At 46.2% G+C, this 26,011-nt stretch overlaps 2 protein-coding genes across 3 annotated transcripts in view; one reads left to right on the top strand and one right to left on the bottom strand.

Moving 5' to 3' along the window:
- Positions 1-14,011, bottom strand: part of DTX1 (deltex E3 ubiquitin ligase 1) — a 61,262-nt gene extending 47,251 nt beyond the window's left edge. The window contains exons 1-2 of one of the 2 annotated variants that reach the window (XM_056528730.1): positions 11,172-14,011; positions 4,322-4,986 (exon numbers count right to left, since the gene is read on the bottom strand). In XM_056528730.1, the coding sequence (XP_056384705.1) occupies positions 4,322-4,577 (256 nt within the window). In that variant the 5' untranslated portion in view covers positions 4,578-4,986; positions 11,172-14,011. Of the gene's footprint in view, positions 1-4,321; positions 4,987-5,289; positions 5,405-11,171 lie in introns of those variants that run through there. The other variant, XM_056528731.1, reaches the window with a different exon arrangement.
- The window catches only part of EMID1 (EMI domain containing 1), a 170,736-nt gene continuing 155,902 nt past the window's right edge, over positions 11,178-26,011 (top strand). The window contains exon 1 of the mRNA XM_056528735.1: positions 11,178-11,368. Within this exon, the coding sequence (XP_056384710.1) occupies positions 11,316-11,368 (53 nt within the window). The 5' untranslated portion in view covers positions 11,178-11,315. The remainder of the gene's footprint in view (positions 11,369-26,011) is intronic.

Raw genomic sequence — 26,011 nt, 5'->3', positions numbered from 1 at the left:
ATTTATTGTTCTCAGACAAGTAACAAAACATCCCAAATTACTCCATAGAAGAGAGAATAAAACATGAGATTGAGATGATTACTGAGAAGCAGTGGATTGCAGACAGGGGTTCTCTAGGACTCTTACACTGATGTCCTTTCATATTTTATTGGTGGGGTCTCAGGTTCAGGACCCTTGCCAATATACACTATGAGATTGAATGGGTTGTGACACTTACCTGCATTTTCTTTATTATTAATGCTGGCACAGAGACATCCCTATAGTGACTGCGACATGCAGTAAGTACCATACCATTGTACCTGTGTAATGAATCTGCGACATGCAGTAAGTACCATACCATTGTACCTGTGTAATGAATCTGCGACATGCAGTAAGTACCATACCATTGTACCTGTGTAATGAATCTGCGACATGCAGTACCATACCATTGTACCTGTGTAATGAATCTGCGACATGCAGTACCATACCATTGTACCTGTGTAATGAATCTGCGACATGCAGTACCATACCATTGTACCTGTGTAATGAATCTGCGACATGCAGTACCATACCATTGTACCTGTGTAATGAATCTGCGACATGCAGTACCATACCATTGTACCTGTGTAATGAGGAGGTGGCAGAAGCACTACAGCCTCTTACTGTGCTGAATTTTAGGGGTTCCGAAGGTCTGGCTCCCATCAATCAAATATTAATGGGCTATCCTAATGAAGTGAATGTCTAAAAAGTGCAGTTTCGGTAAAAATATTACAGTCTCAATATTGACAAACCTTTCGAAAACCTTTCTACACTTCTATATTTGTTAGGTCTGAATGATCAAATGTGACAACAACTTATTGTAGCTTTAATGCTCATAAGGTCTGAGATACTAATAGTGATCTGGCGTTCCCATTAAAGGGGTACTCCGGTGCTTAGACATCTTATCCCCTATCCAAAGGATAGGGGATAAGATGCCTGACCGCGTGGAGTCCCGCAGCTGGGGACGCCCGCGATCATGCACGCGGCACCCTGTTTGTAATCAGTCCCCGGAGCGTGTTTGCTCCGGGTCTGATTATGGTCGACCGCAGGGCCGGCGGCGTGTGACGTCATGCTCCGCCCCTCAATGCAAGCCTACGGGAGGGGGCGTGATAGCTATCACACCCCCTCCCGTAGGCTTGCATTGAGGGGCGGAGCGTGACGTCACACGGGGGCGGAGGCGTGACGTCACACGCCGCCGGCCCTGCGGTCGACCATAATCAGACCCGGAGCGAACACGCTCCGGGGACTGATTACAAACGGGGTGCCCCGTGTATGATCGCGGGCGTCCCCAGCTGCGGGACTCCCACGATCAGGCATCTTATCCCCTATCCTTTGGATAGGGGATAAGATGTGTAAGCACCGGAGTACCCCTTTAAAGGTCAAGGTCCTCTTATCAATCACAGTTGCTGTGAAACACTTTAGGCCCCTTTCACACTATAAAATTCATCCGTTAAAAGATCCGTTATAAACATCCATTAGAAAAGCTTTAAAAAAGGATGTTAAACGTCTGTTACAAAATCCCATTAAAGTCTATGGGATTTTTTGATTATCCGTTATGACCTGTTATCGCCCATCATGAATAACAGACGTTAGTTGTGATGGAAGAAATAACAGCACATGCACTAATTTTTCTTCCGTCACAAGAAACGGATAAATTGACGGATGTTATTTTTAACATTAAAGTCTATGGCAAACAGATGAGCCTTTATGTCATCCGCTTGCACCTGGTTTACACTATCCGTTATTACTTCTGAGCATGCTCAGAAGAGGTGGCATCAGCAGACTCCTGCAGTGCTGAGGGACTACTACTACTCCCATCATGTAACAGACTTTTTTCCATGATGGGAGTAGTAATTCCCTGGCTGCGGGAGTCTGCGGACAGCTAGAGAGGCTACATTAGTGTTTGTACTACTACCCCCATCATGGAAAAGAGTCTGTTCCATGATGGGGGTTGTAGTACAGGGGCTGAGGGATTGATCGCACCGGGTCTCACTTCTGAGACCCCATGCGATCAGAAGTTATTAAGCAGGAGAGCGGGCGGCATGGTCCGCAACCCTGCGATGTATCGAGTAACTTTCATTTTCGAATCCCCTGCGGGGAGCCCTGAGTGGCCGGTACTAAGGAGTCAATCAGGGCTCCTGCAGGGGGATTTAAAAATGAACATTGTGAGTAGCAGCGGGGGCCATATCTATATTAAAAGCGCTGTGGGGGGCAAGATATATAGCGCTGCAAGGAGGGCAGACATATAGCCTATATATCTAGCCCCCAGCGCATTTATAATATGCCCCCTGCAGCGCATTAATAAAGATATGACCCCGGCGCATTTATAAATATATACCCCCGCAGCGCATATATAATGTGTCCCCCACAGCGCATGTATAATATACTCAGACGGCTGCTGGCACTATGTGCAGCTAATAGATATACATACTTTTCATTCATATCGCTGTATATAGAAGCGCTGTGGGGGGGGGGGGGGGGGTGCAGACATATAGTGTTATCTTCCCCCCACAGCGCATCTATATACATATGCCGGCACTGCGCTATTAATGAAAAGTATTTCTATCAGCAGCATCAGGCCGGCTGGCTGCTGCTAGAATGCTTTTCACATATAGCGCTGCAGTGGCATAATGTATAAAGTTGCGCTGCACTGTGTATATTATACATGCACTGCGGAGGGCACATTATATATGCGCTGCAGGGAGTATATATTTATTAAAGCGCTGACGGGAGGTATATATTTATAAATGTGCCGGCGGGGGGTATATATTTACAAATGCGCCGGCGGGGGTCATATCTTTATTAATGCGCTGCAGGGGGCATATTATAAATGCGCTGGGGGGCTAGATATATAGGCTATATGTCTGCCCCCCCTGCAGCGCTATATATCTTGCCCCCACAGCGCTTTTAATATAGATATGGCCTCCCAGCCACTCACAATGTTCATTTAAAAAATCCGCGGAGAGCCCTGAATGGCTCCTCGGTACTGGCCATTCAGGGCTCCCTGTGGGGGATTTAAAAATGAAAGTTAAAACACTCTATACATCGCAGGGGAGCGCAGCATGCCGCCTGCTTCTCTGCTTAATAACTTTGGATCGCATCGGATCTCAGAAGTGAAACCCAGTGTGATCAATCCCTCAGCCTCTGTACTACAACCCCCATCATGGAACAGACTCTGTTCCATGATGGGGGTTGTAGTACAAACACTTATGTAGCCTCCCCAGCCACCGGCAGACTCATACAGCCCGGGAGTTACTACTCCCATCATAGAAAGAAGTCTGTTCCATGATGGGAATAGTAGTAGTCCCCACTGTGGAGTCTGTAGGCAGAGGTGTTACGGCCATACATGAGGGATGTTATAACGGGTCTTAACAGATGAATATTTATTCATCCGTTAGCACCCGTTATTTCATCTGTTATTATACATCCGTTTTCACACAGAAAAAGGATGTTTAATAACAGATGAATGCTCATAGTGTGAAAGGAGCCTTATATGGGTTAAAGAGTACCTGTCACCAAATAAACTTTTTCTAAACTAACTCAGGCTATGTTTGTAACACCCCTCCTACTCTTAAAAAAAAAATTTAAGAGCTTTAAAAAGCTCTGTATCTTACCCATCTTCTTGCTCACTCTTCCCAGCAGGAGAAAGTGGGCGTTTCCCAGCAGGCATGACATCACTAAAGCCTGCTGAGGGACCACTTCTGCCCTCACATTGTTGCAATGCTGTGATGAATAGAAGACCTCAGGCTCTGTGCAGCTTTCAGTGAGGTACTATGAAGCGGTCAATCAAGCTCAGTGCAGAGAAACACTTCCTGAGTTTGGTCTCCTGCCAGGCCGGAAGGAGACCAAACTCACTGTATTAATTGTGGCAGGGAACAGATCAGAGCCACCTAGTGGCCATTTTTTCTATTACATTTTAAACATATTTATGTTGATAATTTTAAAAGCAAGTGATTGGGAAAGTGTCTGCTAATTACACAACGAACACTATATTAAAAGTTTTATTTGGTGACAGGTACTCTTTAATAAAATATATTTAAAGAATGCTTCTTCATTTTTTACAGGGCCCACAGTTAAAATATATGAAGTGCTATAACTGATCATTGGGTTGTCGGTGTATTTTGGCATTGGGTCTTGGGCACCACCTTAAAATTCTTGATAACAGCAATGCTAACAGAGCAGCAGTGCAAAAGCACTCTAAATATACCATGGCATTCATTTTTTTCCATAACATTTTTACTTCACTATGATTTAAAAATCATTTTGTTCCTTGAGCAATGAAAATCTTTTATATGAATATTACCTGTGTCCTGGCGGTATTGATGCATAGTCTGGAGATCAATGACATATGGAGTTAGCTGTGTGTCCACTTGCCCTAATGCCACTTGTCCCCTTCCATCTTCTCGTAAAGCATTCTCAATATGATGACAAACAGTGGCAGTATATGGTCTCCAACGTCCATGCTCATTCAACCATTCCCAGACCACAACTCTTGGAGGAGCTCCTTGACCTCCAAAATTTTGACCACTAACTGACTGAAGGATGCGTGGACGTGACATGGCAAAAAGAAGAAGAAAAATGCAGGCACTAGAATCTTTTCCGCCAGTATTAAGCGGGAATAACAATGGCGGAACAAGTGGTTTGAGTGAGTGGAGAAGAATTTGGCACTGAGAAATCCTAAGAGTAGTGATCAAATGATATGTTTTCACCGTTGACAAAAATGCTGAATATCATAGTAAATCAATAATATTTGGTCCTTTAAGGCAGCATTTCCCATTACTTTCAATGAGATGCCCCAAGGAATCACATTGTGACACCAGTTATAAGGCCTATGAAGCTCCACATTGTAGCCTTGTCTCTTATACTGCCTCCAAAGTGTAACGTCCTCCTATGTGAACAAGTCCTGGCATTCAGCTGGCAGCTCTTCAGGCCATATGTCCATAATCATTTGCTGGAATAGGTGGGCATCTGGAAAAAAAAGGACAGATTCTAAAAAAAATGATGTCGTGTACTTGTTGTTTAATGCATTGTCCCACTGCTATGTCTAAATACATGGAACCTGGAATCATCAGCAATACTTATTTTCTTTTTATGTTTTCTCTATACAGATGATCTGTACCTATATCCATGTATGTATCTATTTTTTGGTATCTCATTATTTCTCTATTAATCTGATATATGCAGACCCCTATTTTAAGATTAGACCACATACCAGACCTCTTCAAGGAAAAGAAAAGATAATTCAGACCTCAGACCAGACTCTATACTTACTCATATTGCTCCAGGAATCCTGCACTGGGTACTGGCACCATCCGGCATCAAGTAGTCATGTGTACCGCTGTACATTCCATCTCGATCATGGATGGCGGAGGGCCCAGTCAGGAACAAGGAGGTAAAGTATGCAGGCTGGAATCTTTCAGCTTATTCCAATAGATAATGGCCATTATTTCATATATGTGTGTATATATATATATATATATATATATATATATATATATATATATTTTTTTTTTTTTTTTTTTTAAAGCTTTATTCCTTTGCTGGAAACAAGGTGACAACTATATCTCATAAAGAGACCTGGTGAAAAAGTTTAAAAATAGGGTGACTCCTAGTAAAAATTACCTGCATCCTAACATTTTGGGATTGATTCCAACAGCCAGGAACATGTGGGAATTTGGACTGATTGATGTCCGCCAAATAATCCTTCATCCATCAGTCACTCTATGTCTGTGGACACTTTTACAGTAGGCAGTGCCTGATCTATGTCCCAGTAGCAAAATACCAACTATCCTCCAAGCACCTTACACAGAGCCAGGGGTGCACCCCAGCAATCTTAATTTGCCTGCCTTTTTTTATTAAGAGCATACATTTTCCTATTTAAGGTCCATCCTATCCTCTGTAAACTCCCCGCCTTTCTCATTTGTCCCGATTAGAGATGATTGAACTTCGATTCGAGACTCTTTCCTAGGACTGTATCCACCTTTTCCAGCCCACCGGAGCACCTGAAAGATGAGCTAATTTATGCAGGAAAAGTTATCAACTGCCGAGCCGAGAAGTTTGTGATGAATCGAATTTACTGTAAGTTCGCTCATCTCTAGTCCCGATCCTCCCTCTTTATCCGCCACCCTTTCCTCTTTTGTTGCTGGTCCAGAGGTGCCACAGTGACAGCAGCCTCATGAATGCCGGGCAACACTTCTCTGGGAGGGGGAAGCCTCAATACATAGAACTTAGTAAGGATTTGGAACACGCGGGACATCACCGTCAGCTCTGCACTATCCAATGAGAAGAATCTCAGTCAGCATCAGCCAATGTAAGCAAGGGTTAAATAGTTGGTAGTGGCATGCTTCAATGTAGAGCCCTGCGCGGGTATTTTTTGTTAATCCCTCTGGATTTCCGCTCCTGCAAGGTGTTTGCCCAATCCTGCCCGCTCCCACAAACATTTTGTCACAGCTTTTAGAAATAGTACCACGCGTGCCAGTTCATCACCCCCTTGTGCAATTTTATCACCGCCTTGTGCCATTTCATTAGCCCCCTGTGGCTTATGGCAGCCAGGAACTTAAAGGAAATCTGTCACTAGTGTCACCTGCACTAACCTATCAGTATAGACAGGTAGTGCAGGTGACACTGGTGACACCAGTACTTACCTTGTCCCGTTCCGTGCAGGGGATCTCTGTAATCTTGTCCGTTAGCTTCAGCTCCGGGCCTGGCTTGGGGCATGGGCGGAGCTTAGTGACATCACTGCTGCTGTTCTCCAGCAGACAACAGCAGAGGTGATGTCACTAAGCTCCGCCCATGCCCAAAGCCGGGCCCGGAGATTACCAGAGATCCCATGCATGGAACGGGACAAGGTAAGTACCGTTGCCATCAGTGTCACCTGCACTACCTGTCGGCACCGCATGACCAAAACTACAGTTATGTATGGACTCCCAACTCTGTGTAGGCCTGTCAGTGGTTTTCATAACTATAGAAAGTTCTGTATGTAAATTAAAGGGGTACTCCAGTGGAAAACATTTTTTTTTTTTTAAATCAACTGGTGCCAGAAAGTTAAACAGATTTCTAAATTAATTCTATTAAAAAATCTTAATCCTTCCAGTGCTTATCGGCTGCTGAATACTACAGAGGAAATTCTTTTTTTTTTGGATTTCTTTTCTTTCTGACCACAGTGCTCTCTGCTGACACCTCTGTCCGTATCAGGAACTGTGCAGAGCAGGAGAAAATCACCATAGCAAACATATGCTGCTCTGGACAGTTCCTAAAATGGACAGAGGTGTCAGCAGAGAGCACTGTGGTCAGACAGAAAAGAAATCCAAAAAAATATTCAGCAGCTGATAAGTACTGGAAGGATTAAGATGTTTTTTTAAACAGAACTAATTTACAAATCTGTTAAACTTTTTGGCACCAGTTGATTAAAAAAAAAAAAAAAGTTTTCCACTGGAGTACCCCTTTAAGGCTTCCTATAAATGTAATCCATCTGGCATATAGGCTGGACCATATAGTCCTCTATAAGCATAGGACATTTACATAGATCTCTGAGGACATGGTGCAGCCTGGAGACAATCTATGTGGACAGAGACCCCTGGCAGAGTGTTATAGTGGTCTGTACCAGCACCTTACTACTTGTGTTCTAGAAGTAATAATAATATTCACTTTCATCTAAATCCCTATGTAGTCCCTGATGTGGTCTCCAACCAAATCACAATGCCAGTGATAACAAGATTGTTCTAAAGCAGTGGTCACCAATCTGTGATCCCCCAGTTGTTGCAAAACTACAACTACACGCATGCCGATACAGCCAACGGCTGTCTGGGCATGCTGGGATTTGTAATTTTGCAACATCTGGAGGTCCACACTTTGGAGACCACTGCTCTATGTAGATTTCACCTAGTGAAAAGTCAGATCCCTATCGCATATGAATGTTGGGAGTTGTAGTTTTGCAACATCTGGAGGTCCACCCTTTTTGAGAGCACTGCTCTATGTAGATGTCACCTAGTGAGAAGTCAAATCACCATCACATTTAAGGCATATCTTTGTTGGGAGTTGTAGTTCCACAATTCCATTACTATTAGGGTATAAAGATTATGTTGGGAGATATAGCTCCACAATTCCATTACCATTAGGGTATAAAGATTATGTTGGGAGATATAGCTCCACAATTCCATTACCATTAGGGTATAAAGATTATGTTGGGAGTTGTAGTTCCACAATCCCATTACCATTAGGGTATAAAGATTATGTTGGATGTTGTAGTTCCACAATCCCATTACCATTAGGGTATAAAGATTATGTTGGGAGTGGTAGTTCCACAATTCCATTACCTCTAGGGTATAAAGATTATGTTGGGAGTTGTAGCTCCACAATTCCATTACCATTAGGGTATAAAGATTATGTTGGGAGTTGTAGCTCCACAATTCCATTACCATTAGGGTATAAAGATTATGTTGGGAGTTGTAGTTCCACAATTCCATTACCATTAGGGTATAAAGATTATGTTGGGAGTTGTAGTTCCACAATCCCATTACCATTAGGGTATAAAGATTATGTTGGATGTTGTAGTTCCACAATCCCATTACCATTAGGGTATAAAGATTATGTTGGGAGTGGTAGTTCCACAATTCCATTACCTCTAGGGTATAAAGACTATGTTGGGAGTTGTAGTTCCACAATTCCATTACCATTAGGGTATAAATATGATGTTGGGAGCTGTAGCTCCACAATTCCATCACCATTAGGGTATAAAGATTAGGTTGGGAGTTGTAGTTCCACAATTCCATTACCATTGGGGTATAAAGATTCTGTTGGGAGTTGTACTTCAACAATTCCATCACCATTAGGGTATAAAGATTATGTTGGGAGTTGTAGTTCCACAATCCCATTACCATTAGGGTATAAAGATTCTGTTGGGAGTTGTAGTTCCACAATTCCATTACCATTAGGGTATAAAGATTATGTTGGGAGATATAGCTCCACAATTCCATTACCATTAGGGTATAAAGATTATGTTGGGAGTTGTAGTTCCACAATTCCATTACCATTAGGGTATAAAGATTCTGTTGGGAGTTGTAGTTCCACAATTCCATTACCATTAGGGTATAAAGATTATGTTGGGAGTTGTAGTTCCACAATCCCATTACCATTAGGGTATAAAGATTATGTTGGATGTTGTAGTTCCACAATCCCATTACCATTAGGGTATAAAGATTATGTTGGGAGTTGTAGTTCCACAATCCCATTACCATTAGGGTATAAAGATTATGTTGGGAGTGGTAGTTCCACAATTCCATTACCTCTAGGGTATAAAGACTATGTTGGGAGTTGTAGTTCCACAATTCCATTACCATTAGGGTATAAATATGATGTTGGTAGCTGTAGCTCCACAATTCCATTACCATTAGGGTATAAAGATTAGGTTGGGAGTTGTAGTTCCACAATTCCATTACCATTGGGGTATAAAGATTCTGTTAGGAGTTGTACTTCAACAATTCCATCACCATTAGGGTATAAAGATTATGTTGGGAGTTGTTGTTCCACAATCCCATTACCATTAGGGTATAAAGATTATGTTGGGAGTTGTAGTTCCTTAATTCCATTACCATTAGGGTATAAAGATTATGTTGGGAGTTGTAGCTCCACAATTCCATTACCATTAGGGTATAAAGATTATGTTGGGAGTTGTAGTTCCACAATCCCATTACCATTAGGGTATAAAGATTATGTTGGATGTTGTAGTTCCACAATCCCATTACCATTAGGGTATAAAGATTATGTTGGGAGTTGTAGTTCCACAATCCCATTACCATTAGGGTATAAAGATTATGTTGGGAGTGGTAGTTCCACAATTCCATTACCATTAGGGTATAAAGATTATGTTGGGAGTGGTAGTTCCACAATTCCATTACCATTAGGGTATAACGATTATGTTGGGAGTGGTAGTTCCACAATTCCATTACCATTAGGGTATAAATATGATGTTGGGAGCTGTAGCTCCACAATTCCATTACCATTAGGGTATAAAGATTAGGTTGGGAGTTGTAGCTCCACAATTCCATTACCATTAGGGTATATAGATTATGTTGGGAGTTGTAGCTCCACAATCCCATTACCATTAGGGTATAAAGATTATGTTGGGAGTTGTAGTTCCACAATCCCATTACCATTAGGGTATAAAGATTATGTTGGGAGTTGTAGTTCCACAATCCCATTACCATTAGGGTATATAGATTATGTTGGGAGTTGTAGTTCCACAATCCCATTACCATTAGGGTATAAAGATTATGTTGGGAGTTGTAGTTCCACAATCCCATTACCATTAGGGTATAAAGATTATGTTGGGAGTGGTAGTTCCACAATTCCATTACCATTAGGGTATAAAGATTATGTTGGGAGTGGTAGTTCCACAATTCCATTACCAATAGGGTATAACGATTATGTTGGGAGTGGTAGTTCCACAATTCCATTACCATTAGGGTATAAATATGATGTTGGGAGCTGTAGCTCCACAATTCCATTACCATTAGGGTATATAGATTATGTTGGGAGTTGTAGCTCCACAATCCCATTACCATTAGGGTATAAAGATTATGTTGGGAGTTGTAGTTCCACAATCCCATTACCATTAGGGTATAAAGATTATGTTGGGAGTTGTAGTTCCACAATCCCATTACCATTAGGGTATATAGATTATGTTGGGAGTTGTAGTTCCACAATCCCATTACCATTAGGGTATAAAGATTATGTTGGGAGTTGTAGTTCCACAATCCCATTACCATTAGGTTATAAAGATTATGTTGGGAGTTGTAGTTCCACAATCCCATTACCATTAGGGTATAAAGATTATGTTGGGAGTTGTAGTTCCACAATCCCATTACCATTAGGGTATAAAGATTATGTTGGGAGTTGTAGTTCCACAATCCCATTACCATTAGGGTATAAAGATTATGTTGGGAGTTGTAGTTCCACAATCCCATTACCATTAGGGTTTAAAGATTATGTTGGGAGTTGTAGTTCCACAATCCCATTACCATTAGGGTATAAAGATTATGTTGGGAGTTGTAGTTCCACAATCCCATTACCATTAGGGTATAAAGATTTTGTTGGGAGTTGTAGTTCCACAATCCCATTACCATTAGGATATAAAGATATATTTGTAGACTTACCGAGAACACGGCAATGTGGAGGCTGAGCCCCTTCCATAGGCTCCCAGTCTCGGGGTGATCCCTGTCTCTTCCTGATTGAGCCCCCCGACCAGGACTGGACCCCCAGCAGCAGGCCGTGCAGGCAGCCCCCCGGTAGAGCCCCTGATGATGGAGGAGCCCCCCGCAGCCCAGGCTCTCCACCCTCACCAGTCCTCCAGGTAATGCCGGCGCTAGAGAAACGCACCGCACCGCACACCACAGCGCCGAGCGATCATGGCCGATACTTAGTTATTTTTCTATATCTTTTTTAAATGCCGCCTCCCCCGTGTGATGTTGTCATGGTGGGGGAGCCTGGTGTCCCCTGGGGCTGGAGGAAGCCTTGGTGGTGTCTCCCGGTGGGTGACACGTCTTCTGCTGCCTCAGTGGATGCGGTTATGGATCTTGGTCGGTGACTAGTGTGAAGAGGCTGCAGCTCAGGTTGGCGGGCAGGATGGGCGCATAGTCTTCAGGTGGAAGGAGGGTGGGGTGAGCGGAGTCAGTGACCCCGCAGAATGGAGCCGGGGGTCTATCCAGTGTGCTGCAGCCCCCCAGCCTTGTCACAGCTGCAGGGATGGAGATCACAGCACACGGTCAGGCAGCTGCTGGTGATACCACACATGGTCGCCTTCTTCTGCTGCTTCCTCTATGGGGAAGTGTCACTCTGCTCAGTCCTTGTCTACAGCTTCTTCCTTCCATCCCCCATCACATTACAACCTGTACAATAAAGCCATGTCTGCAGCCTCTGCAGCTCCTCCAGGGACAGGGGAGGGAGCATAGTGGGGTCCTATAATGTGTGGATGGACACTTATTGGGGAATCAGACACATAGACCTAGACAGACAGATGGACATGTGGCATCTTCTGACCCGCAGTGATCCATAGATGCACATAGATCTGGAGGCTGCATCATCATCCACAGACACTGAGCCCCTCATCTCCTGCTGTGACACACTAAGAGGATGGGCGGCACTGCAGCCATTAGATGTGACCTGCTGCTACATGACATGGATGGAGGAAGACACTACAACTTTATCTACCAGCCCTCTACTGCTCTCTATCACCCAAAGTGCAAGGAAAAGCGCAAACGGGTCACACTAAAAAAACGTGCACAAAGGATGCGGTCTATGCTAAGCCCTTCTCCTACAGCAGAGAGGCCCCCCAACAAACCTACCCTTCACCTCCGGGCCAAAAGGCACCTGTAAGGATCCAGGTTCGATGCCCCTTTTCGACGAAGCTACTAAGGGGGCCACAAATGCCCCTGGCTTCAATCAAGGAGCCGTATACTGGTGGCATCTCGGCCAAAGCCAAGATGCCCAGGGGTCTACCAGCCCTCTACTGCTCTCTATCACCCAAAGTGCAAGGAAAAGTGCAAACGGGTCACACTAAAAAAACGTGCACAAAGGATGCGGTCTATTGCTAAGCCCTTCTCCGACAGGAGAGAGGCCCCCCAACAAACCTACCCTTCACCTACAGGCCAAAAGGCATCTGTAAGGATCCAGGTTCGATGCCCCTTTTCGACGAAGCTACTAAGGGGGCCACAAATGCCCCTGGCTTCAACCAAGGAGCCGTATACTGGTGGCATCTCGGCCAAAGCCAAGATGCCCAGGGGTCTACCAGCCCTCTACTGCTCTCTATCACCCAAAGTGCAAGAAAAAGTGCAAACGTGTCACACAAAAAAAGTGCACAAAGGATGCGGTCTATCGCTAAGCCCTTCTCCTACAGGAGAGTGGCCCCCCAACAAACCTACCCTTCACCTCAGGGCCAAAAGGCACCTGTAAGGATCCAGGTTCGATGCCCCTTTTCCCCGAAGCTACTAAGGGGCCGAAAATGCTCCTGGCTTCAACCTAGGCGTTAGCCAAAGTATCAGCCAAGGAGCCGTTTGCTGGTGGCATCTTGACCAAAGCCAAGATGCCCAGGGGTTGGAGGGAGGTGAGAAACCTAATGGCCACACACACCTCCCCTAGACCGCCAGAAGGGCTACCACATCCTGACAAATCCTGTGTACAAACAACACGAAAAAGTGGCACAGTGACAAAACACAAAAAATAAATAAGTGGATAAGTTCAGATATACTGCCCAGTCATCCAGACGGATCTATAAAAATTTCCCGGATCCTAGCCAGAAGGCCGGGATACCAAGGGTGAGTGCCGAAGGTGAAGAGTAATGGTGCAGTGCGTTCACTCAGCGAGCTATAACACCCAGTGAGTTTCGGCACCTCAGGGTCACCACTCCCCGAGGCACAGAAGTACCTCGGCTCTACACCCCTCTACCTCATGGCGAGACCCGGAGGAAACAGGTCACATCAGGGCTGCCGTCGAGCTGATTCCTCAGAACGAGCCCAGGAACGCCCTGGTACACCTGCCTCCTACCATGCAGCACCCATCCCCACCAGCTTAATACCGGCGCTTCGGGTCACCGGCGTAAACTGATAAGAACAGATATTACACTTGATCTTAGCCACAACGCTTATTATTGGGCTCTGGGTCAGGACTAAAACTATGGTGGTCAGGATCTGGACTGCTGTGAGCAGTGGGGGGCAGACACACTCCCTAATAGTGATGGCTACAACAAAAGCATGGTGCTCTGGACTGTGTGCCAGGACATATGACCAGGCAAACCTGCATAGATGCCAAGGGCCACTAGCTCCGGGAGTCCATTGAAATCTGTATAAATGTGCTCTATGCTTCTGATACCAAGGAATGGGTTGGAAAGAGGAGTCACTGTGAATCTATTGCCCACTGGCACACATTCAGGTGACTATGACCTTCACCTAAAAGCACCGGCCATGCTAATTTGCATAATTAATTAAATTTGCGTCACATTACAGGATACACTTCTGCAGGGAAAATTTTTGTCCTATTCTGACCCCTATAGCTTTTTAAAGGAGTAGTCCAGTGGTGACTCAGTGGTTAACAACTTATCCCCTATCTTAAGGATAGGGGATAAGTTGCAGATCGCGGGGGGTCCGACTGCTGGGGCCCCCTGCGATCTCCTGTATGGAGCCCCGACAGCCCGCGGGGAAGGGGGCGTGTCGACCTCCGCACGAAGCGGCGGCCGACACGCCCCCTCAATACAACTCTATGGCAGAGCCGAAGCGCTGCCTTCGGCAATCTCCGACTCTGCCATTGAGATGTATTGAGGGGGCGTGTCGGCCGCCGCTTCGTGCGGGGGTCGACACCCGCTCAGGTGGAGAGCCGGGGCCCCGTACAGAGAGATCGCAGGGGGCCCCAGCGGTCGGACCCCCCGCGATCTCAAACTTATCACCTATCCTTAGGATAGGGGATACATTTTTCACCACTGGACTACCCCTTTAATTTCTCCTTATACGAGCCCGTATGAGGGCTCATTTTTTGCGCCCCGATCTGTAGTTTTTAACAGTACCATTTTTGTTTGGATGTGACTTTTTGATCGCTTTTTTTTAAATTCGGGAATTGCAGTTAGTTACTAACTATAACTCCCAGCATGCCCTGATACAGCCTGTGGCTCAGCAGCTGCCCCAAACGAAAACTACAACACCCAGCATGTTGGACTATATAGTAGTCTATAGTATAGGTCAGTGTTTCCCAACCAGGGGTGCCTCCAGCTGATGCAAAACTACAACTCCCAGCATGTTGGACTATACAGTAGTCTATAGTATAGGTCAATGTTTCCCAACCAGGGATGCCTCCAGCTGATGCAAAACTACAACTCCCAGCATGTTGGAGTATATAGTAGTCTATAGTATAGGTTAATGTTTCCCAACCAAGGTGCTTCCAGCTGTTGCAAAACTACAACACCCAGCATGCCCGCACAGCCAACGGCTGTCCGGGCATGCTGGGAGTTGTAGTTTTGCAACAGTTGGAGCCACTCTGGTTGGGAAACACTGATATATATATATATATATATATATATATATATATATGGTGCAACATTTCAGGAGTTGGAGGATTGGTTGGATAAATGTGCAGCTGAGAAATTGGGGTGCTGCAGGAAAGATCGCGGGGGTCCCCAGGGGCAGATCATGTTATCTCTGCAATCAGACAATCAATCCTTTAAGGGGACAGGGACTGATGTGAGTGATGTAAGAATATGTTGGTGCTATACAAAATACTGTTAATTATTACATGTACCCTATTGTAGATGCCTCTAAGGTATGTATGAGCCCTTTGTTGAAGTTATCTAAGGAACTTACCATTTTTACTTTAGTTTTTTATTTGTTAGTTACTGTTGCTCCATTTCCATCATTTCCATGATCGCTTTACTAATAGGTGCAAAAGGTGCACCTGCACTGGGCCCACTAACACCAGCACAACAAAATTGAAAACTATGTAAGAACAGGAAACAATTGGTACCCTGCCTCACCTAATGGAAAAAGGATGCAACTAACAGCTTTCAACTACATGTGTGACAACAATAAAGAGGACCCTGAACTGGAGAAAGATGGGCCACCAGCCCAGCAGGGTTAAGGTGAGCAGCAATGTTTTTGTTTCCTTTTTTTGTGTGTGTGTGTGTGTGCAAAATGCATTATTTTCACTGGGAGGGTAGGCAGGGGGGGGGGGGGCCTCTGTCTACGTATTTAGTGGGAGGGGGCTGTCTAAGCAATGGGGAATGGGGGACTATCTATCAGATCTGCCTGACCTAATAGTGTATTTGCATATTTACCTAATTGAGGGGATATGCCTGCTTAACTACTGGGAGGTCTGCCTAATAAGGGGGATGTGCTTCTTACTTCTTACTGGGAAATGGTGTGCCTGTCTACCTACTGGGACAATTCCTGTTTAGAAACATAGAAAGTGTTGGCAGATATGAACTGTTCAGTCCATCTAGTCTGCCCAATATTCTAAATACCATAAATAGTTCCTTGCTCTATCTTATATGAAGCATAGCCTTATGCCTATCCCATGAATGCTTAAAGGGGTACTCCGCCCCTAGGCATTTTATCCCCTATCTAAAGGATAGGGGATAAGATGTCTGATCACGGGGGTCCTGCCGCTGGCACCCCCGCAATCTTTGTGCAGCACCCAGCGTTCGTTTAGAACACTGGGTGCGGGCGGCTTGGGTTGTGACGTCACACTACACCCCCCTCCCATAGACTTGCATTGAGGGGAATGTGACATCATGAGGGGCTTTGCCGTGATGTCACAACCCCCCCCCCCCCCCCTCCAAACATTCGGAACAAAATGTTCTGAACACTTGGGGAACGGAGTACCCCTTTAAACTCTGTAATGCTGCTGGTTGGCAACCACCAGCATACCGTGCGTCCTGGTTGTTACCAGCGTCAGGCGACTTCTTTTGTGCCATGTTACTGCTGTGCTTCCTGGTCTCCCTGCTCTGGAGTGTCTCCTGCTGCAGTTCCTGTATTGTCCACTAGGGTCCGCCTGTGAGCAATGGCTGAATCTTATAGAGACAGTGTGAACTCCTTAATGAGTCCTCCTCCAATCCCTGCCTGGCACTCCCTATATAAACCTGCTATACCTGTTGCCTAATGCATTAGCAAGGTTATGTTTCCTGTATTGCTAAGGTCCCTGAACCCTGTCTTCTGAACCTGAGTTCCTGATCCTGTCTACTGTACCTGTGTTTCTGACCCTGCCTACACCAGTAGGCATCTTGGCTAGATATTCTCACAGCATCTACCTACTGGGGGGGGAGGTCTTCCTATATACCTGATTGAGTGTTTCTGCTTAGCTTTCTGCTGAGGGTCTGCCTATGAGCATACTGGGAGGTGCTGTACTTGTCTTACTGGGGGTATACCCATCTACATACTGGGGTCTACCTAATGAGTGGTTTCCTTATCTTTCACCTATTTAATTGGGGGAGGGGGCTGCCTATCTAACTACTAGGGGATCTGCCTGTCAATCTAACGAGTGTGCTCCTTATGTTCTTAATGGGAAGTCCTACTATTTAATAGGGCAGGCTGACTGTGACTGTGTACTGTACCCACTGAAGGGGTCTGCCTGTCTACCTACTTGGGGATATGCCTATCTCCCTAATGAGTGGTCTTCTTATCATTCCTAATTTGGGTCCAACTATTTACCGTATATACTCGAGTATAAGCCGACCCGAGTATAAGCCGAGACCCCTAATTTCAACCCAAAATCCCAGGAAAAGTTATTGACTCGAGTATAAGCCTAGGGTGGGAAATACATCATCCCCCCCTGTCATCATCCAGACCCGTCATTAACATCCTCATCATCATCACCGCCTGTCATCATCCAGAACCTCATCATCATCACCTGTCATCATCCCCTTGTCATCATCCCACACATCCCCCCTTCATCATCCCCTTGTCATCATCCCCACCCCCCTTCATCATCTCCTTGTCATCATCCCCACCCCCCTTCATCATCTCCTTTTCATCATCCCCACCCCCCTTCATCATCTCCTTGTAATCATCCCACACCCCCCCTTCATCATCCCCTTGTAATCATCCCACACACCCCCCTTCATCATCCTCTTGTCATCATCCCAAACCACCCCCCCCCCCCTTCATCATCCTCTTCTCATCATCCGCCCTCAGTGGTCTTCAACCTGCGGACCTCCAGAGGTTTCAAAACTACAACTCCCAGCAAGCCCGGGCAGCCATCGGCTGTCCTGGCTTGCTGGGAGTTGTAGTTTTGAAACCTCCGGAGGTCCGCAGGTTGAAGACCACTGCGGCCTTCGACATCATCCAGCCCCCTCTCACCCCCCTTTAGTTCTGTACAGTACTCACCTCCGCTCGGCGCTGGTCCGGTGCTGCAGGGCTGTCCGGAGAGGAGGTGGTCCGGTGGGATAGTGGTTCCGGGCTGCTATCTTCACTGGGGGCGCCTCTTCTCTGCGCTTCGGGCCTGGAATAGAGGCGTTGCCTTGACAATGACGCAGAAGTACGTTGGCAATGAACGTACCTCTGCGTCGTTGTCAAGGCAACGTGACTATTCTGGGGCCGGGCCCGAAGCGCTTAGAAGAGGCCTCCCCGGTGAAGATAGCAGCCCGGAACCACTATCCCACCGGACGACCTCCTCACCGGACAGCCCTGCAGCACCGGACCAGCGCCGAGCGGAGGTGAGTACTGTACAGAACTAAAGGGGGGTGAGAGGGGGCTGGATGATGTCGAAGGCCGCAGTGGTCTTCAACCTGTGGACCTCCGGAGGTTTCAAAACTACAACTCCCAGCAAGCCCGGACAGCCGATGGCTGCCCGGGCTTGCTGGGAGTTGTAGTTTTGAAACCTCTGGCGGTCCGCAGGTTGAAGACCACTGCAGGTGGAGAGTTCACTCAAGTATAAGCCGAGGGGGGTGTTTTCAGCACGAAAAATCGTGCTGAAAAACTCGGCTTATACTCGAGTATATACGGTAATTGAGGGTCTGCTTGTGTACTCTACCTACAGTGAGGGCACTATGGTTGTTTTCACTTTTAGGGGGGGGGGCATTATATGTATGAGGAGCCCTGGAGATGGGGTTTGTATAGAGGTAAGAATGGCACTGGAAAAGTAAAGACTCTAAGATGTTTGTCCAGCAATTCTGCAGAAAGGAGTTGCGGCTGGAAAACTCTTTATGGTGGTCTTAAGAGAAGCAAAAAGGAAAGAGAACAACTCGGAGCAGACTTCACCTGTTAGTCCAGAACTTTCCAAATGAGGGTGCCATTACATGTAGCATATTTGCAGAGTAAAAACGTGTTCATTTTTTGAGAACACGTTTTTGAACATTGCAAATCATTATCATTGATCAAAACAGCAAAACACATGCACTTTTCAAAAGATGCATGCATTTTACTTACAGTTTTCTGAATGTGTTTTTTTTGGGTTTAAAAGACACTACCCACTGTGCTACTGTATCTAAAAAATATTGCTTCCAAAGTATACAATTGGGGGGGGGGGGGGGGGTCCTACTACTCCCTTCTTAAATCATCTCCCCCATTGTCTGCCTATGCAATCCGCATCTGTCAGTGGCCTCTATAGGGGTTTAGGCACTTGAGATATATTGCAACGTTGTTTAGCATGGAGCTGTAATAATGGTGTTTTATAGAGGTGCATACTTTTTCTACTGTACCCCCACATGCTTCCAATTTCAGTCCCACTGGAAAATAGCATTTTTGGGCTTTTTTGCCACATAAAATTTAGACAAAAACTTTCTCTATTGGTTGTTGGCTCTTTGCATGTAGTTGTACAAATCCAGATAGTAACACGTATTGTTACCCCATAGAAAGAGAATATACAAAATAACTCTCCTACAGGGAAATCACCTATAGGTGGTGCTAAAGAGATTGTTTGTTCTACTGTTGGCTCTATTGAAATCTATTAACTGTATACACTTACTTTTTGGTTCTAGTCAATATATCAGGTATATATTATTAATTATTTTCCCCCAAAAAAGGGAAGTAGTCTAAGGCATTTTGTCCACTCGGCCATGCACTGGCCAAGAGGGCCAGCAATATATCAATCATTTTAGAACACCAAAATATCCCTTTCAGGTACCGATACAGTCTCAGTGGCTGTCAGCTGAAGTTTGTTTGTCTGACAGCCCTCTGTTGTTCCCCGACCCAACATATTTGGTCTCAATGGAGATATGAGGGGTAAACCACTGCCAGACTCCTCTATTGGCTTATTTCCCTAAGAACAAAATGTTAAACTCCATCACGTATGAGCTTTCTCTCCCCCATCAATATCTGCCAGATCAGTAAAACCAGTTCACTTCCTGTAATAAGGTTTTCCCACAATGAACATTTATTACATATTGAAAGGGCAATAAAGAGTGTATTCTCTCCTCTCTAAATAGGGTTGAGTTGGATTGCCATTCTTGGAATCAGTGGGGTTTCCAGAGATTGGACCCCACCCATAAGCATTTATACCACATCCTATTTCTATGTCATAAATGTTTATGGTGAAAGAAAATGCAGCAGGTGGAGGAGTCCATTATTCTCCCAGTGGTTTTATGTGTATCTGAATGGCTTTAGTATCTGTGAGCTTTTAATACTCAATGGACAGTCACCAGCTGCATAGACAAGAACTTTCAAAGCTGTTGGGTCTCAGGGTTTGTTCTTTATACTGATATATGTAACATATTTATTCATATATCCTCACAGAGTAGAAAATAAAAATAAGCAATCCATCCCATCCATTGGTTTATGTAATCCACAGAGTAGGGTTAATACACTGCTCAAAAAAATTAAGGGAACACTAAGATAACACATCCTAGATCTGAATGAATGAACTAATCGTATGAAATTCTTTCGCCTTTACATAGTTGAATGTGCTGACTACAAAATCACACAGAAATTATCAATAGAAATCAAATTTATCAACCCACGGAGGTCTGGATATGGAGTCACACTCAAAATCAAAGTGGAAAACCAACTACAGGCTGATCCAACTTTGATGTAATGTCCTTAAAACAAGTCAAAATTCGGCCCAGTAGTGTGTGTGACCTCCATGTGCCCGTATGACCTCCCTACAATGCCTGGACATGCTCCTGATGAGGTGGTGGATGGTATCCTGAGGGATGTCCTCCCAGACCTGGACTAAAGCATCCTCCAACTCCTGGAAAGTCTGCGGTGCAATGTGGCATTGGTGGATGGAGTGAGACATGATGTCCCAGATGTGATCAATCGGATTCAGGTCTGGGGAACAGGCCAGTCCATAGCATCAATGCCTTCCTCTTGCAGGAACTGCTGACACACTCCAGCCACATGAGGTCTAGCATTGTCTTGCATTAGGAGGAACCCAGGGCCAACCGCACCAGCATATGGTCTCACAAGGGGTCTGAGGATCTCATCTCGGTACCTATTGGCAGTCAGGCTCCCTCTGGCAAGCACATGGAAGGCTGTGCGGCCCCCCAAAGGAATGCCACCCCACACCATTACTGACCCACCGCCAAACCGGTCATGCTGGAGGATGCTGCAGGCAGCAGAACGTTCTCCACAGCGTCTTCAGACTCTGTCACGTCTGTCACATGTGCTCAATGTGAACCTGCCTTCATCTGTGAAGAGCACAGGGCGCCAGTGGCAAATTTGCCAATCTTGGTGTTCTCTGGCAAATGCCAAATGTCCTGCACGGTGTTGGGCTGTAAGCACAACCCCCACCTGTGGATGTCGGGCCCTCATACCACCCTCATGGAGTCAGTTTCTGTTGTTTGAGTGGACACATGCACATTTGTGGCCTGCTGGAGGTCATTTTGCAGGGCTCTGGTAGTGCTCCTCCTGCTCCTCCTTGCACAAAGGCGGAGGTAGCGGTCCTGCTGCTGGGTTGTTGCCCTCCTAGGCCTCCTCCACGTCTCCTGATGTACTGGCCTGTCTCCTGGTAGCACCTTCATGCTCTGGACACTACGCTGACAGACACAGCAAACCTTCTTGCCACAGCTCGCATTGATGTGCCATCCTGGATGAGCTGCATTACCTGAGACACTTGGGTAGGTTGAAGACTCCGTCTCATGCTACCACTAGAGTGAAAGCACTGCTAGCATTCAAAATTGACCAAAACATTAGCCAGGAAGCATAGGAAGGAGTGGACAGTGTGATTTCACAGAAGTGTGATTGACTTGGAGTTACATTGTGTTGTTTAAGTGTTCCCTTTATTTTTTTTTGAGAAGTGTATTATTGTTCCTTACTTACTACAATATGAAGTAGAGACATTTTATTTTGAGACAAATATCATAGAAACAGTTGGAATAAAATGTTTTTGTCCCGTGTGACAGATTACTGTTAACTGCTAAAGGCAGATGACTTGTTTATATGACCGATACATTAAACTAACAATCATTCAAATAACCAGTTCTGTTTATTTGGGCTGCTGATGTTCTCTGGAGAAATCAGAGCATTCCCTGGAGCAAAGTTCTTTGGTTTTCTGTAATGTAAACTGTGGGTTTACAGCTAGAAATTCATGTTTTATTTCCAATGACTAGTCTAAGGGTTTATCCAGATGCACGTGTCTCATATATTTACATACAGGATGCTTATTTCCGGAAAAGTACTGACACTGTCACATGATGATCATTGCGAACTGATCTTTATTAGCTTTCCATTTATTTGTTATACCAGCTGAATATCTGGCGTTTCCTGATCTTCCTACCTAAACCTTATGGGAGTGTAAAAGCAACACTCTTTAGGAGACTGAAAAAGCTGGGTAGCATGCATACTGCATGCCGCCAGCTTTCCCAGTGTCCTGAAGCCACAGCAGTGATAGTCCTCCCTGTACTCCTCACTACAGCTGCACTGCCATGTCCTCTCCCTGCCCCAACACTGCCATGTCCTCTCCCTGCCCCAGCACTGCCATGTCCTCTCCCTGCCCCAGCACTGCCATGCCCTTTCCCTGCCCCAGCACTGCCATGTCTTCTCCCTGCCCCAGCACTGCCATGTCTTCTCCCTGCCCCAGCACTGCCATGTCCTCTCCCTGCCCCAGCACTGCCATGTCCTCTCCCTGCCCCAGCACTGCCATGTCCTCTCCCTTCCCCAGCACTGCCATGTCCTCTCCCTGCCCCAGCACTGCCATGTCCTCTCCCTGCCCCAGCACTGCCATGTCCTCTCCCTGCCCCAGCACTGCCATGTCCTCTCCCTGCCCCTGCACTGCCATGTCCTCTCCCTGCCCCAGCACTGCCATGTCCTCTCCCTGCCCCAGCACTGCCATGTCCTCTCCCTGCCCCAGCACTGCCATGTCCTCTCCCTGCCCCAGCACTGCCATGTCTTCTCCCTGCCCCAGCACTGCCATGTCCTCTCCCTGCCCCAGCACTGCCATGCCCTCTCCCTGCCCCAGCACTGCCATGCCCTCTCCCTGCCCCAGCACTGCCATGCCCTCTCCCTGCCCCAGCACTGCCATGTCCTCTCCCTGCCCCAGCACTGCCATGCCCTCTCCCTGCCCCAGCACTGCCATGCCCTCTCCCTGCCCCAGCACTGCCATGCCCTCTCCCTGCCCCAGCACTGCCATGTCCTCTCCCTGCCCCAGCACTGCCATGCCCTCTCCCTGCCCCAGCACTGCCATGCCCTCTCCCTGCCCCAGCACTGCCATGCCTTCTCCCTGCCCCAGCACTGCCATGTCCTCTCCCTGCCCCAGCACTGCCATGTCTTCTCCCTGCCCCAGCACTGCCATGTCCTCTCCCTGCCCCAGCACTGCCATGTCCTCTCCCTGCCCCAGCACTGCCATGTCCTCTCCCTGCCCCGGCACTGCCATGTCCTCTCCCTGCCCCGGCAATGCCATGTCTTCTCCCTGCCCCGGCACTGCCATGTCCTCTCCCTGCCCAGGCACTGCCATGTCCTCTCCCTGCCCCGGCACTGCCATGTCTTCTCCCTGCCCCAGCACTGCCATGTCCTCTCCCTGCCCCAGCACTGACATGCCCTCTCCCTGCCCCAGCACTGCCATGCCCTCTCCCTGCCCCAGCACTGCCATGTCCTCTCCCTGCCCCAGCACTGCCATGTCCTCTACCTGCCCCAGCACTGCCATGCCCTCTCCCTGCCCCAGCACTGCCATGCCCTCTCCCTGCCCCAGCACTGCCATGCCCTCTCCCTGCCCCAGCACTGCCATGCCCTCTCCCTGCCCCAGCACTGCCATGCCCTCTCCCTGCCCCAGCACTGCCATGTCCTCTCCCTGCCCCAGCACTGCCATGCCCTCTCCCTGCCCCAGCACTGCCATGCCATCTCCTTGCCCCAGCACTGCCATGTCCTCTCCCTGCCCTAGCACTGATGTCTTCTCTCCTTCCTCACTGTTCTCTTAGCCCGCAATAAATCTTCTTTCCCCTGCCCACCCTGTCACTTCTCCCTGCCCCCCTCCACTAACTTTTCTCCGCACCTGCCCGCTGAACAGTTAAGTCATACTTTACCATGACGTTGGTCCAGTGGCAGGATGTTTACGGTATGTTCACACTTTGGAATTTCCTTGCTGAATTCTGCACAGATATTCCGCAGCAGCAGAGTGCCATTGATATTGATATCTGCTGCACTGTGCTGCGTAAATCCTGATTCCGGAGTCCGCAGAAAGAATAGACATGCAGAGTCCGTACGGAAATGCATTTCCGTCTATGAGATGGCACATTTCCGAGAAGTCCTAGTGCTGAAATGTTCTGTCAGCGCTCTGCTGTTGGGGCAAATGTCGGCACGGAAATTTTCCGTGCGGACATTGCCCGTGTGAACATAGCCTTAACTCCAGGGCTATCTCTGCAGCCAAAGATATGTACCAGAAGTCCCATAAACTTGCATGGAAATTCTGGTACATCTCCTGTTCGCATTACTATCGGGTTGCAGAGATTGCCTGAGAGTTTGAAACGGCCTACCATCGGACCAACATCATGGTAAAGTATGATTTAACTGTTTTAATCTCTACAGAGGCTAGTATTGGACCATCCCTAGACTCTATTATATTTTTATTTGAAATATAAGAAACATATGTACCAAGTTTAATTGAAATATCTCCAGCCATTTGGAAGTTACGCTGGAACATACTTATATACACACATACATTGAGTATGTATGTATATATATATATATATATATATATATATATATATATATATACAGTGGGGATCAAAAGTTTGGGCACCCCAGGTAAAAATTTGTATTAATGTGCATAAGCCAAGGAAAGATGGAAAAATCTCCAAAAGGTATCAAATTACAGATTAGACATTCTTATAATATGTCAACAACAGTTAGATTTTATTTCCATCATTTACACTTTCAAAATAACAGAAAACAAAAAAATGGCATCTGCAAACGTTTGGGCACCCTGCAGAGTTAATAGCTTGTACTGCCCCCTTTGGCAAGTATCACAGCTTGTAAATGCTTTTTGTAGCCAGCAAAGAGTCTTTCAATTCTTGTTTGAGGTATCTTTGCCCATTCCTCCTTACAAAAGTCTTCCAGTTCTTTGAGATTTCTGGGCTGTCTGACACGCACTGCTCTTTTAAGGTCTATTCATATATTTTCACTTATATTGAGGTCAGGAGATTGTGAAGGCCATGGCAAAACCTTCAGTTTACGCCTCTTGATGTAATCCCCCGTGGATTTTGAGGTGTGTTTAGGATCATTATCCATTTGTAGAAGCCATCCTCTCTTTAACTTCAGCTTTTTCACAGATGGCATCAAGTAAGCATCCAAAATTTGCTGAAATTTTATTGAATCCATTTTTCCTTCTATTCGTGAGATGTTTCCTGTGCCACTGGCTGCAATACAACCCCAAAGCATGATTGATCCACCCCCATGCTTAACAGTTGGACTGAGGTTCTTTTCATTAAATTCTGTTCCCCTTCTTCTCCAAACGTACCTTTGCTCAATCTGGCCAAAAAGTTTAATTTTAACCTTATCGGTCCACAGAACTTGTTTCCAAAATGCATCAGGCTTGTCTATATGTTCATTTGCAAAGTTCAAACGCAGATTTTTGTGGTGAGGACATAGCAGAGGTTTTCTTCCGTTGACTCTTCCATGAAGACCATATTTGTACAAGTATCTCTTTATAGTGGAATAGTGTACCACAACTCCAGTGTCTGCCAGATCTTTCTGGAGGGATTGTGCAGTCAAACGTGGGTTTTGAATTGTTTTTCTCACAATCCTGCGAGCTGTTCTGTCTGATATTTTTCTTGGTCTTCCAGATCTTGCTTTAACTTCCACTGTTCCTGATGATTGCCATTTCTTAATTACATTCCGAACAGAGGATATTGACATCTGAAAACGTTTTGCTATCTTCTTATAGCCTTCTCTCGCTTTGTGAGCGTCAACTATTTTCAGTTTCAGATTTCTAGACAACTGCTTAGAAGAACCCATGGTGCTGATTGTTGGGGCAAGGTCAGATGAGTCTGGGCATTTAAAACCTGTGAGATTGTTATCACCTGGTCTTCCCAGATGAGGATTGAGAACAATCCATGACACTGGCAGGTCTCAGCTTTGCAAAGGGGGCAGTG

Source organism: Hyla sarda, chromosome 1 (genome assembly GCF_029499605.1).
Source record: "Hyla sarda isolate aHylSar1 chromosome 1, aHylSar1.hap1, whole genome shotgun sequence".
NCBI lineage: Eukaryota > Metazoa > Chordata > Amphibia > Anura > Hylidae > Hyla > Hyla sarda.
This window is presented reverse-complemented; position numbering and strand designations above follow the sequence as displayed.